Source organism: Lethenteron reissneri, chromosome 9 (genome assembly GCF_015708825.2).
Source record: "Lethenteron reissneri isolate LAM-NWPU_2019-01 chromosome 9, ASM1570882v1, whole genome shotgun sequence".
Classification (NCBI taxonomy): domain Eukaryota; kingdom Metazoa; phylum Chordata; class Hyperoartia; order Petromyzontiformes; family Petromyzontidae; genus Lethenteron; species Lethenteron reissneri.
Genome location: NC_083787.1, coordinates 11,181,533 through 11,195,717, shown reverse-complemented (window position 1 = coordinate 11,195,717; position 14,185 = coordinate 11,181,533). Strand labels below are relative to the sequence as shown.

At 53.3% G+C, this 14,185-nt stretch overlaps 1 protein-coding gene across 1 annotated transcript; it reads right to left on the bottom strand.

The window, feature by feature from the left end:
* Nucleotides 1-30: 30 nt before the first annotated feature.
* On the bottom strand, nt 31-14,185 carry LOC133340237 (tubulin beta chain-like). The gene is made up of 6 exons (XM_061548269.1): nt 14,011-14,185; nt 9,480-9,588; nt 8,267-8,377; nt 7,178-7,422; nt 5,121-5,723; nt 31-3,375 (listed from the first exon to the last, which is right to left on the bottom strand). Exons 1-6 carry the CDS (start codon nt 14,065-14,067, stop codon nt 3,157-3,159), a joined length of 1,344 nt encoding a protein of 447 aa, XP_061404253.1. The 5' UTR covers nt 14,068-14,185; the 3' UTR covers nt 31-3,156.

The window sequence follows — 14,185 nt, the reverse complement described above, 5'->3', positions numbered from 1 at the left end:
CTCTCACACAGAGCGGGCGGAGGGCGAGGATAAAGTTGGCAGCTTTTTTGTTTTATTCTTGTTGGCTCGCACTCCGACACGCGTAACAAAGCACGCGTTAGAAAGCACGCGTCGCGAGTGACGTACGTGTCCGCGCAAGCTCGTCCCGCAAAATAATACAAAGAACACATCGATGCACCACCACAGCGCATGCGACACTGACAAATGATATCAACATAGACCTCGACAAATGCTTTGCATAAAGTTCGTGGCAACAGACCGGAGGAGGCGACGACAGAAGCAGAGTTCATGGATGAGGGGGACCAAACGGCGGGAGGAGAGGGGAATTAGACCCGGGGTCAGAGTTTACGTTGGTGCCAATTAAATTGGCAAAACTTCAGTGGTAGGGCTACTCGGCAAAAAACCATGTCAACCTTGTTGGTGGACGTGCCAACGTATCATGTTGACCAGGTAATTGCAGTGTTTATTTACAAGGGCCAGGAGTGTATTGGTCGTTCTTTGTTCAGTCCGTAAATGGAGCGGAAGATGGTAGCAGCCTTCGTTCACGCGACCGACTCTGTTTGAGCGAGAAATCACGACTCACGCCACCGCCGGCCCCGGCGACCGAACATCGATCAACGATCTCCCGGTCACCAGAGCGGCGACGACTCGAGCCTCTAACTTCCCACTTCTGGGCGAGGCTCCCCCTCTCTCTCTCGCTGTCTGCCATGGTCTCCCATTCCTTTCACTCCTTTAGTTGCTCCTGTCCAGAAGTGGCCTCCGGACTCCCTTCATTACACGATTGGCGACGACCAACTGTGTGTACATGGTTGGCGGTCAAATCTACCAACTGTGCATCATTACAAAAAAAGAATAGCAACGACATCAGCTCCGTGTTCGACGTTGCAACATTTGCATCCGTTGCTCTGTATTCTGTAGCACTATTCCGCAGAGGTTACACAGAGCCCAGTCGTCACAGTATTAACACGTTCTCAATTGGGGCCCCTGTGGTCCACAAACCACGTGGTACCGCCACTACCAAATCAGGGCTGTAAACATGGGGGGGATAAGAACTTCCCAACGGGTTTGAACACGCGATAGCCTCTTCCCGTTGACAGTGGCATGCGTCCGAATAGCTCACGACGGTTTGTTGATCCCTTCCTAAAGCAAGAACACGACTAAATGTTTTGGCCAACTCAGGTCGGCACCGGCGGATGGGATCCCTGGTCTGGGTCCGCGGACTTTAACTGGACACGTGTGTGTGCCCGTTCGGCAGAGAGACGGTGTTCGGATGATGAGGTGAGGAGTGGGCGGAGGAGGCACGGCAAGATGGGTCACTTGTCGATTAAAAGTGAAGGGTCGACGCATGGTCAACCCTCGTCCATCCTGGGTATGGTGGTTCACACTGCGTGATGATAATTAGATAGCAGTGATTAAATGATCAACAGTGGTAGTGAATTGACAGTGAAAGGTTGGTTAATGGTAGTGGACCCATTAACGCCTCGCGACACGAAGTCGTGATGATGAAGACAATGCTGCAATGATGGATGTGGTAGTGCAGTTATTTACTGGACATCTGTGAAAAAGAGCTTTATAGGTCATCGGATTTCTCCAGGATAATGAACGATTCTGATCTGGGTGTCGAGGTTATGCGATGTGGCAGTATATTCTGATGCGGTTGACGAGATGATGTGGTAGGCGTATTGTGACGATGGTGTCATGATGGTGACAACGTGGTGGTAGTGGTGTCACAATATGGTGTTGTGTTGTAATTCTATCGTGATCATGTGACGAGACGGGCCGCCAGTTTGTCGTGACAATGGTGTGATGATGCGATGTTGTGAAATTCTTGCAATGACAACATAGAGTGGCATGACGTGGCGATGATGATGTGATAACGACGATGATGATGTCATGACGACGACGACGTGCTGGCTCACATACGCATGCGCTGTTACACGTGTTTAATACATGACGGCCTGTGGCTTAGCTCACGAGAATCCGCGGAAGCTTCTCAGTCATCTCTCCTCCTTCCCTCCACACCGAGGTTTGCGCTGACCAATGTTGCTTGTTCGATTTCCTTCCAGAGTGTGGTTGAGAAAGCGTATTCCAGTTTTCAAAAGCGTCAGGGAGGTCCCGTCGATGGCATCGGCACCGCGTGGTTTCAGGTAGCGGAGTCTACAAAAGCTCCAACCCGGATTTTTCAGTCTCCAGTGATAAAAACCCCATGCAGGTGGACGTTTGGAATTTTGAGGCTGAATGATGATGGTGGTGGTGGTGAATGCACGAGAGCTGAACTACAACAGACCAGTTCTGCCTTTGCATACAATTTACTTGAGAATGGAAACCCCGAGGTGACGTTTGGAGTTGCCTCCTCAACCTGGAACGGTGAGCAATCGCTGATATATGGGGAAGTTACAACGATGCCCCTCATTGAGAATCTCAGTGTTCACTGTGTGTATGTGCGTGCGATGTATTAATAAATAAATAAAACAAAGACAAAGATCCCCTATATAGTCTGAACAGGCTGTTGGGACAAGTGCTGTTAGCAAGCCCCTATGAAGGCCGGCACGGCGCAGGAGGGGGTGGGTGACCAGCACCATGCCCGGCCAAATTTGTCTTCCCAGTGGCGATGTTTACACACTGCACCAGGAACGCATTTGAGGCTGAGTCGACCTAAGAGAGGCCCAGGACTGATACAGATAATCATCACTGGTGTTGGCCGTGATCGGGAATTTAACTTGGGTTGCCATGTTTGTAGCGCAGCACGCAGTGCCCGCTTGTTGTCCAAATGCCGACCGTGCTTAACTTCGATTTCCATAACGGCATTCCCCCGCTGTTTGATCTGACCAACGACGATCTGACCGCCGGCGTGGTGGCAAGGCCGCCAACACGGCAGCTTTGCCACCAGCACAGCGACCTGACTGCCGGGGTTGGCTGATAGCCCACCAGTATGACAGCCTGACTAGCGGAATGACAATTTTTACCACCTGCAGAATGACAGCTTCACCACCAGCATGGCGACTCACACCCACACACACACACCCCAAACCAAATCCATTGGGCAGCGCAAATGGAACCATCGAGAGAGAGAGAGAAAGAGAGAAAGGGAGAGAGCGACGAGGAAGCTTCCATGGATTTCATCACCCCCGGCAAGCGACGAGGTCACCCGACGTCTCAGGCCTCCTCATCGTCCTCGCCCTCCTCTTCCTCGAACTCGCCCGCCTCCTCGGCCGTGGCGTCCTGGTACTGCTGGTACTCGGAGACGAGGTCGTTCATGTTGCTCTCCGCCTCGGTGAACTCCATCTCGTCCATGCCCTCGCCCGTGTACCAGTGGAGGAAGGCCTTGCGGCGGAACATGGCTGTGAACTGCTCGGAGATGCGCTTGAACAGCTCCTGTGGGGCACACGGGGGGGGGGGGGGTTACAGGGACTCGGTGTCATGGGTGCGGGCCCGCTGCCCCGTCATACGCGGCCGCTGAACAGTATTTGCTCACAGTCGTAGAGAGAGAATGATTCTAAAGTTACTAAATCTATTTTTTATTTTACCATGTAAGGCCCAATGAGCTACGTAGCTCTATTTCATCATCATCATCACCACGTAGACATTTATAGCAGCATAAATATTCTAAATGTGTGATGTTGATTCTAAATGTGAAGGGGAAAACCGGAGGACCCTGAGAAAAATACAAGTGACCACCAGGAGAGAGACATGCAAACACCAAATATACAGGCATTATTGTTGGGATCGAATCCACAACCTCCTGTATACTAGACGAGGGAGTTAACATTTCGCCATAGTGACTTGGGGGCACAATAAACCACAGACAAGCAAGAGGGCAGCCACATGATGAGCAGGTGCCAACAATTGCCCAAGCTCTACGGTCCTCTATATATATTAAGGTGTTATTGGGCAATTAATGATTATTTTCATGTGGGAGGAAACCAGAGCACCTAGAGAAAACCCACGCATACCAGGGGGAAACACCCTATCCCACACAGACGGAACAGTTGGTGTCCACATTTTTGCTATAAAAACGTTTCGTGACATTTGTGTGATCCAACAACTCTCGCCTCCACACGGGCATGGGGACATAAGGACTTAATGACCTGAAGGTACAACAGGTGCAAAGAGATTGAGAACATGGGAACATGAGGCCATGGCGATTCAAGAACATATGGATATGGAGACATGAGGATATGAGGACAGGAGGGCATTACAGGCAGGGCCATAGGGACACGGGGACACGGAAGCATGAGCACATGGAGAAAGAGGGACGTGGGGCCATGTGATATAGAGGGGGAGTATAAGAACATGGGGGAACACAGGGGCGTGGGAATGTTGGGATCCTGTGAACATTAAAACATGGGGTTGTGAGAACGTGGGGTCATGGGTGTACAGGGGAGATGTGACATGGGAACGCAGGCACACGGAGCTGCACGGTGACCAACAGCTTCTTGAATCCATCTGTGCACAAATGTGAACATTAACCGCTTGTACGCGTGGTGGGTTTTCTCTCTGATTCTTCCAATATCCCACCATGTAAAAAAGCCAAACCTCTCATCGATGGAAACAACGGCCCCACATCCCACTGTAGCGGGAACTCTCGCATAGAGGAAATCCCGAGACTCGGCAAGACTTCCTTGAGAAAAATAAATAAAATCAAGGCATCTACCACCGTTACCATCACCAAGAGTAACGAAACCCTCTGATTAATATGGTCGACTACGTATGGTTGCAAAATAAGTTCAACATACACACGCACATATACGTAAATACGGTGTGAAGGAAAGGAACGAGCCCGGTCAGTGCAACATTGACAGGCTGTGACGCGTGGAGTGGGCACAGTGGCAGAGGTAACGGGAGCACGCAGAATGAAAAGTGCGCAAAGTAACGTAGAGAGGTGGTGCAAAGCTCGGAATGATTTACAGGAACTGGCTCATCTCTATACTCCAAACGAGGTGCCCCCTGAGATCTTCGGATCGTCTTCTTTTAAGTCAAGGCTCATTTCCTGCGGGGGTGATCGGGCTTTTTGCCAGTTGAGCTCCCAAGCTTTGGAATGCTTGTGCCTTTGTGAATGAGACAATCATAATTCGTGAGAGCTCTATTTAAACCATGCGCCCGCCCACCCCCCCGCTCACCTGGATGGCCGTGCTGTTGCCGATGAAGGTGGCGGACATCTTGAGGCCACGCGGCGGGATGTCGCACACGGCCGTCTTCACGTTGTTGGGGATCCACTCGACGAAGTAGCTGCTGTTCTTGTTCTGCACGCTCAGCATCTGCTCGTCCACCTCCTTCATGGACATACGCCCGCGGAAGATGGCGGCCACCGTGAGGTAGCGGCCGTGCCGCGGGTCGCACGCCGCCATCATGTTCTTAGCGTCGAACATCTGCTGGGTGAGCTCGGGCACGGTGAGCGCGCGGTACTGCTGCGAGCCGCGGCTGGTGAGCGGCGCGAAGCCCGGCATGAAGAAGTGCAGGCGAGGGAAGGGCACCATGTTGACGGCGAGCTTGCGCAGGTCGGCGTTGAGCTGTCCCGGGAAGCGCAGGCAGGTGGTGACGCCGCTCATGGTGGCCGACACCAGGTGGTTGAGGTCGCCGTATGTGGGCGTCGTGAGCTTGAGGGTGCGGAAGCAGATGTCATAGAGCGCCTCGTTGTCGATGCAGTATGTCTCGTCCGTGTTCTCCACCAGCTGGTGGACCGACAGCGTCGCGTTGTACGGCTCCACCACCGTGTCCGACACCTGCGTTGGGGAGAGAGTGGGGGGGGGGGGAGCGTGAGAAAGTACGTATGTGGGTGGGTGAGTGGGTGGGTGGGTGAGTGGGTGGGTGGGAGAGTGGGTAGCTGGCTGGGGTGGGCAAATGGGTTTGTGGGTAGGCGAGTGGATAGATGGGTGGATGGGTGAGTGGGTAGATGGGTGGATGGGCGAGTGGGTAGGTGGGTGGGTGATTGGGTAGGTGGTTGGGTGATTGGGTGGGTAGGTGGTTTGGTGGGTGGGCGAGTGGATTGGTGGGTGGGCAAGTGGGTTGAAAGGTGGGTGGGCGAGAGGTTTGGTGGGTGGATGGGTGAGTGGGTGGGTGGGCAAGTGGGTCGGTGGGTGGGTGTGCGAGTTGGTTGGTAGGCAGATGGGTGAGTGGTGTTGATCGGCTCCACCACTGTCCGACACTTAGGGTGGTGTGGGGGGCAGTCGTGGCTGGGTTATATTTAGGGGTACTCATAGAGGTAGAGTTAAAGCAGGGGTATTGGTTAGGGTTAGAGTTTAGTGTCAATTAAGTGGCAGAGGTAGAAGTTACGCATACAGAGGTTATGGTTTAGGATCAGTCAGGGATAGTATTCAGTGGTTGCTTCTGGGTGGAGGGTGTGTGTGGATAGGGTTTTTATACAGAAGGAAACAATATTCTCTGTTCTTTCGATAAAGTCACGTGGATAGAAAATAAAATAAAAAATAATAAAGAAGGAAATAATGTTTTCCTATTCGATTGTTCCAACAATTTTTTGCTAATTTTTGAACCTATAATTCTACCAATTTTTGACTACTGGGACACTCCATTGGAACCTCATTTGTGGTGGATATAACCAGATTTGTCAATGTGATCAATAGTTACATTTTAATGTGCAATTCTATTGAGGGGGACTGTGTGTTGTCTTGGTGCGCCTGGGACTATTTTTGATGCCTTGCCCAAGTTTGATGAATTGGTGTACTTATGCAATTTGAACTTTTATACTTGATCTATTCTTTGTATTAACTTTTAGGGTTTTTTTTACCTTTCCTATACTTTGCACACCTATCGTGTTTTTGCATTGTTTGTTATTGTAACGTTATGACCCCGTGCCCCTACTGGACATCTGCAAAAAAAGAGCTTTATAGCTCATCGGATTTTTCCAGGATAAATACCGATTGTCATTCTGGGTAAATGTCAGTGTCAGGTCTAGGTTCAGAACTCGTGTCAGGGCAAGCATTGGGGCAACTACTCGTGTAGGACCTCGTGCCAGGTGTAGTTCCAGTTCCTCAGTCTCAGGGTGGCAGGGCTGGGGTCACCTTGAGTGAAGGCACCACGCTGAAAAGTATTCATGATGCGGTCGGGGTTCATCCTCCAGAGCTATGCCCTTTGGGGCTGTAATCCATAATCCTCCTGTACATTATTTTAGTCCTCCTGTTCTATAGCCCTCCACCGAGTAGTTCTCTAGTCTGCTCACCTTGGGGGAGGGCACCACACTGAAGGTGTTCATGATGCGGTCGGGGTACTCCTCGCGAATCTTGCTGATGAGCAGGGTGCCCATGCCCGAGCCGGTGCCCCCGCCCAGCGAGTGCGTCAGCTGGAAGCCCTGCAGGCAGTCGCAGCTCTCCGCCTCCTTGCGCACCACGTCCAGCACCGAGTCCACCAGCTCCGCACCCTCCGTGTAGTGGCCCTTGGCCCAGTTGTTACCCGCGCCACTCTGGCCTGCGGTGGAATGGGTGGGAGGGGGGGTCACTATGTGGCCCGGCGCATCTTGCGTCATTGCATCTCGCTTCCCCCCCCCCCAGGGCGGAGTGGTAGTGTAGCAGTTAACGCGCTGAGCTACGAACCCGGCGACCCGAGTTCGATTCCCGCTCACGGCCAACATCAATGACAATTATCTGAACCGGTCCTGGGCTTTCTCTAGGTCGACTCAGCCTCAAATGAGTTCCTGGTGCGGTGTGTAGTCACGAGGGAGATAAAGGCAGCCCTGTGTGGTGCTGGCCACCCACCCCCTTGTGTGCCGTGGTGGCCTTCATCAGGTGCTCGCTAACAACAAAGTCTGTTCAGGCTATACGAGGGATCTTTGTCTTTGGGATTTCTCAACAAATTGAAGTGGGCGGATGGGACAACCTGGGACCCTCCGACGAAGCTAACGGTTTTGGAGGTTCGTGGTTCGGTTCTGGCAGGCCGCACTGATTCATAACTCTGCGCCGTCTGCATCGCGGTGGACGTTAAGGATCACGTGGCATCTTTCAGAACGAGGAAGGAGGCCATGGTGTGCCGATGTCATGGTCCAAGTTTTCAAAAATTGAAATTTACATTGCAAAATTACGCAAATGGGATCACACTAAACTAAACTATATTTATTTTACCAGGCAAGGCCCTCTGAGCTATATAGCTATTTTTCAGAAGCGACCTGGCGATCACAAATTATTGCTCGATTAAGTGGTTTTATCACAGACTCATGCCCCAGGTCACTCTTGCAATGAGACTCCTGTCCTGGTCTCCTGAGATCACATCGGGTTCAACAAAATCAAGGAAGCGAGCAGCAGCCTTGGTTGCCTACCGAAGACAAAGTTGTCGGGCCGGAAGATTTGTCCGAAAGGTCCGGAGCGGACGGAGTCCATGGTGCCGGGTTCCAGGTCGACTAGGATGGCTCTTGGGACGAACTTACCCCCTGCAGATACGCATGGGACCCACACAGAGACACAGACACGCACAGAGACACACACACAGAGACACACACAGAGACACGCGCAGAGACACACGCAGAGACACAGGCAGATACAGACACATAGTTACACACACACACGTGTACACACACACACGTGTGTATACACCAATCCATCTCCCTACAACATTCTCTGAATCTCGATCGGCAAACACATTTTGGCTCTGACCATCATCATCACGAAGCCTCGTCGCAATTACAAGGGATAAAAAAGCTGACTATCTTACCGATTATGCTTATAAAGGATGTGATGATGGCACGTGTTTATTATGATGGTGATGATGATAATAAAACGTGGTTACTTTAAAACGTGATCGGTGATGATGACGGTGATGGCTATACAAAGTCAATCACCTCCTCTATAGTTTACCCCACAGATGTAAGCTCTGTTTGCGAGCGCCTATTAAACTCGGGCCAGTGGCGTAGGAACGACATTATCAGCTCAGGGGGTGCGGCAATCGGATCATGTGGCGCCCCAATAATTGATTTGTCCCGCACAGTCGCTCCTAGAGGCTGTTCTAGATCGCGCGTCTTCTCTTGCCTCATCACGTCCTCGTTACGCTCACGGTCTCGAACATTTAACGCTGTGGGGGCGCTCCATCTTGGCACAATGCAGCTAGGACAGCTCTGCGTGTCTACCTGGTTACACCCTGGTGGTGGTAGTGGTGGTGATGACAACATAGAAACAGACACGCGATGCGCAATTTGCCGAGCGTGAATTAATTAATTAAATTAAAACGCGGAACGCGGATGAAAGCGTTTTCACGAACATAAACTGCGTGCTAAATAAGTCGTTGTTCTCTTTCCACTCTTGTTGGAAACAAAACTCATGTAGGTTGTCAAGGGGGCCCCCCAACTCGTAGCTTTGGCCACCAGAGTGGGGGGGGGGGGGCCAGGGCCAAGGCACCCCCTGCGTGGTGGCCCCACGCCCGTTGCGCCACCGACTCTGGCGCTCGCGCTGTTCACGGCGACGCGAGGCGGCGACGCTGCCCAGCCGTAGTGGGGAGCGGTGAGGCCGAGTGGACCGTGAGGGCTCCCCGCGCCGTACCCGACGCCTCGTTGTAGTAGACGTTGATCCTCTCGAGTTGCAGGTCGCTGTCTCCATGGTACGAGCCCGTGGGGTCGATCCCGTGCTCATCGCTGATCACTTCCCAGAACTGCACGGTGGGGGGGGGGGGGGGGGGACATGGCGGGGGTGTGGCACGGTGGGGCGGGGGGCATGGTGGGGGATAGAGGGGCACGTGGGGGGGGAGGGACACGGTGGGGGGGGGGCACGGTGGGGGGGGGGGGGGGGCACGGTGGGGGTGGGACACGGTGGGGAGGCGGAGCACGATGGAGAGGCATGGGGGGGGGCGGCACAGTGGGGGGGGGGGGCACGGTGGGGGGGGGGGGGGTTGAAGACGATGGGGCGGGGGCACGGTGGGGGACATGCGTGGAGACAGGGGGAGGCATCGGGAAGACGTGGAGGGGACACGAGGGAGACACGAGAGGGCCGAGTGAAGACACCAGACACGGGGAGACACGGGGAGACACGAGAGGGCCGAGTGAAGACACCAGACACGGCGAGACACGGGGAGACACGGGGGGGGGGGGGGACGTGGAGGGGACAGGGGGCAGACGACTGAGTTGAACTCGGGCTGAGTTGACGCCGCATCATCAACTCCTCGTCATCTTCGCCAGGCAAAGCAATCATCATCACGCTCATCATTACTCAATTGGTTTCGGTATGATGATCACCATCATCATCTGTAATCATGTTTCATTATCATTGGCTTTTTAAAAATGACGAATCGAACGTATTTATCATGTTTACGTGTCCACGTGATCCCCACCACACCGAGGGTTCAGATTCATGGGCACCGATAACCACGCCAGCCGCGTGCCTGGCTCTGCTGCGTCTCCGTGCGTGGCCCGAGTACAACCTTTGTGCGACACGAGCAAATGCCCGCCCAGTCTTCATTCGTTTTGCCATCAATTAATTCATTCAACGACTCAAAAATGCGTTCAATTACAAACTCGTCGGTATTTCCATCGAGTCATTCATCATCGATGCAATCGGTCACACGGTCCCGTTATTTGAATCGTCCGGACAATGATTATCTCATTCATTCATTCGTTCGTCCGAAGATTCGTTCATTCACCAGCTCGATCGCTCGCTCGGCAATTATTCGCCCAATTCATTCGACCGATGGGCGAACGATCGATTCGTCCGCTCAGGTCCGAAAGACGTCGCTGCGTCGGCGCGACCGCCACACCCCGCGCGGAGTCGGGGATTTAGGGTCGCGGGATTTTTCCGGCGGCCTTCGGCGGACAAAGGCAGAGCGAGCGCAGTGGCCGTGGGCGTTTGATGCGCGGCGCTGGAAGCCGTTGGGAGGCGAGGTCCGGCTGAAGCAATACGCGCATCAAGGCAGCGGAATTGCAGCGGCGAATGTTGAGCGCTTCAACGAGCGCCCCCCCCCCCCCCCCCCACGTAGCGCTGCAGAGGGGCGCGGTGTAAGGAGGTGAGGATGGGAGTGGTGGCGGTGGCGTAGGGTGGGGTGAGGGAGGAGGGAGTGTGGAGTCCGCATTGCGGATACGTGGGAGGGGTCCCGAACCATCCCCCCTCCCCCCCATTTTCATCGCCCCCTCCATCCTCCCCTGCCCTCCCCCGCTAGCCCCCACCCCTGGGCACTCTTCCCAGCGCCCGCCGCACGCCTCCAGCCCGACCCACAGTCTGTGACGACACATCTCAGAGGCGTGTTTGACGCTGGTGCGGCGATGCATCGAATTTGTATCGATTCGTATCGAGTCTCAAATGCATCGTATCGCGCGTGAAATAACCGTTTTAAAAGCCACAACGCAAATAAGGTGCGAATGATACTCTCATTTCGCTTCGGCGTAACGGTGCCGATGGCCAAATCGTCGCGACTGCTGCGGCTTCAATGGGCGACCACCCCGCACTAAACGGATGCTGGGGCTGCTTGCAAGGGTACGTGATAGTCTGGTGAAGTATGGTCAAATAACCGCCAGAGCCCCTCACGGCTTGGGGGATGCCCCCGTCGCCTCCTGCACAGCGGCACCCCCTACACGGGGGCACACAGATATAGCGCGGTTGGCGTGGGCCCTAGTGCAAGCAATACATTGCCCCCCCCTCACATTCCCCTCCCCAATTCCCTCACTCCTGCACGTATTCCGTGGCCTGGGCACCCATTGGGCTCCGGTGCAGTTGCACCGCCTGCGCCCTCCCCTGCACCCCCCCCTCGCCTGCCCGCTCCCAATGCCTCGACAGCAGCTGGCGAAGCGACCCCACCCCTGAGATCTTGGGGGGTGGTAGGCGGAGCCTCCCCCCTCCCTCTCAACCCAGTTATCTAACCCCAACCCAGGCGCCCCCCCCTTCTCCCTCCGACCCTCCAAACTCCACCCACGCCCCTGAAACGTCTCCCCCTTGTCATCAGTCACGACCCTCGGTCGCTATCGAACCCATCCCTTCGCACTCCCCACACCCCTCCCATGCAATCAATGCTACTCACTCCCCAGCAGTGACGTTACTCCAGCCAGGCAGCTACGATCTGCTCGTTCATTTCGCATTCATCGTCAACATACACAGTCATCATCAGCATCACCAACAAAATCATCATCAACATCACCAACATCATCAGTATATCACCAACAACATCATCAGCATACGCAGTCATCATCATCAGCATCGCCAACATCATCAGCGTCACCAACATCACCAATACCATATTCATCAACATCGCCAACATCATTAGCATCACTAACATCATCAGCATCATCAGCATCGTCGTCTTCGTCATATCCATTTTCATGCTGTTTTATCGATATATACTCAGTGTGCTGATATATCTACGGAAAGAACAGTTGCAAGAATGCCTGCATGTGTTCATTTATTAAATCATGTGGCTGCTTATTATTTATTCATCTCTTATTTCGCTCGCGTCTGCCACGGGTGTCAGGGGGTTGGTTGCACGTTATTAGTATGCAGTGCAAGGCTCCGGCGGGAAGCGGAGAGCGAGCGTGATGATTCTTTAGCCGCTCCAATTAAACACAGAATCGGAATTTGTATTAAGACAACGATGGCTTGATTTAAACCCTCCCCCCCCCCCCAGAATTATACAAAAGCAACACGAGACGCGATTTTTATAGCAGAAACTGTCGCCTGAAATTCCGCACAGATGGGAGAAATGAAATTGACCATCTGGGGGAGATGATGCGGGAAGTAAGGCATGGGGAGAAAAAAAACACAATAAAATTAACCTCTCCTAAAATCGATATCTGGGGAAATAGGAGGCCGGGATGAGGGGAGGGGCTTCCCCCACTCCCAGGGCGCGGAGAACGGGGGTGGGGGGTGATGTCTTTGTTTCAAATCAAACGCGGATCTATGCAAATCGACGTCACAAAAAATGTATTAAATATATAAAAAAAATATGAATCACCGAATCTATCGATTTCCCTGCAAGGAATGCAACAACCCCCATTAAATTCCTGCTATCACCAACGTTGTGTAATCATGGCAATGTTATTTAGTAATTACAATATGTTTCGTTTTTATTATTATTATTCTTTTTTTTTGGTGATGCTGCATTGGGCAGGCGGCGGTGCGCACAACCCCCCCCTCACTTTCGTCTCGAACCAACTCTGCCCCTGCAGAGGGACGCCTCACATTGGCGACGGTTCGAACCATGACCCTTCTTCAGAAGCAGCGGCAACGTTTTGTTGTTGTTGTTTAACATAATGCGATATTTCGGAGTAACAGCGATAATTGTGACGTTGATGATGTCTCTATCATTGATTGGTGCTTCTATCGCAGTGGCGATGAATCAGCGAATGATCGGATGGATCTCGTCGAATAGCATCGTAGACGATAACTCCTTCGATAGCATTGTGAGGACACACCCTCCCGCGTGTCCGATTTCGAAGATTTATTTGTGTGTTTTATTTGTGGTCCAATCTCGTAATGCTGTTTCAATATTCGATGCATGTGCTCCCCCCTCTCGACTCACCAGCGCGCTGAATAATGGTCAAATCACTCTCCCACGGCCCGCACACAGGTTTGGGGAGCACACCCCCCCCCCACCTCATCCAGCAGTGGATTGACAGGAGAGAGGAGGAGGCTATACGGGTAGCAATGCTACTAGGATGGAAGTGTGGGCGGCATCAGCGATCAGACGATTTCTTGACGTCGCGAAATTCGGTGGCGCACGAGGAAGGACCAGGACCACGCCCTCGAAGAGGAGGAGGAGGAAGAGGGGAGGCTAGGAAGAGGTGGAGAATGGGCAATTAATGGGAGGTGGAGCAGGTGAACGAGGAGGAGGTGGCGGTTGTAGGAAGAGGTGGGATCCGTGCAAGAGGAGGGTACAGAAGAACCGTGGAGGTGGTGGAATAAACAAGCGCAGTCGGGGGAGAATGAAGAGGTGGTGATGAGGATTCTGTCTCTTAGGATGAGCATGGTGATGTGTGCCATGTGCATGATGATGTGGATGATGATGATCTGAATGAATACGAATGAGAGCGTTATGATCGTGACAATGATGATGATGGCGGTGGTGGTGGTGGGGGTGACGAGGTGCCACTCTCACCTTGGCGCCGATCTGGTTGCCGCACTGGCCGGCCTGGATGTGCACGATCTCACGCATGGTGGTGGTGGTGGTGGCGGGGAGCGCGGCAGCTGGGGGACTGGTGCAGGACGCGGTGGTGGTGGTGCAGGACGCGGTGGTGGTGCAGAGCGAGACGATGCAGGTCGCGTTTCTTGGG

Excerpts from the sequence above, each read along its gene's own strand:
- LOC133340237 (XM_061548269.1), bottom strand. The coding sequence starts at position 14,067 with ATGCGTGAGATCGTGCACATCCAGGCCGGCCAGTGCGGCAACCAGATC. Across the intron at positions 9,589-14,010 it reads GCAACCAGATCGGCGCCAAG|TTCTGGGAAGTGATCAGCGA; the intron begins GTGAGAGTGGCA and ends CCCACCGTGCAG. Across the intron at positions 7,423-8,266 it reads GCCCGACAACTTTGTCTTCG|GCCAGAGTGGCGCGGGTAAC; the intron begins GTAGGCAACCAA and ends ATTCCACCGCAG.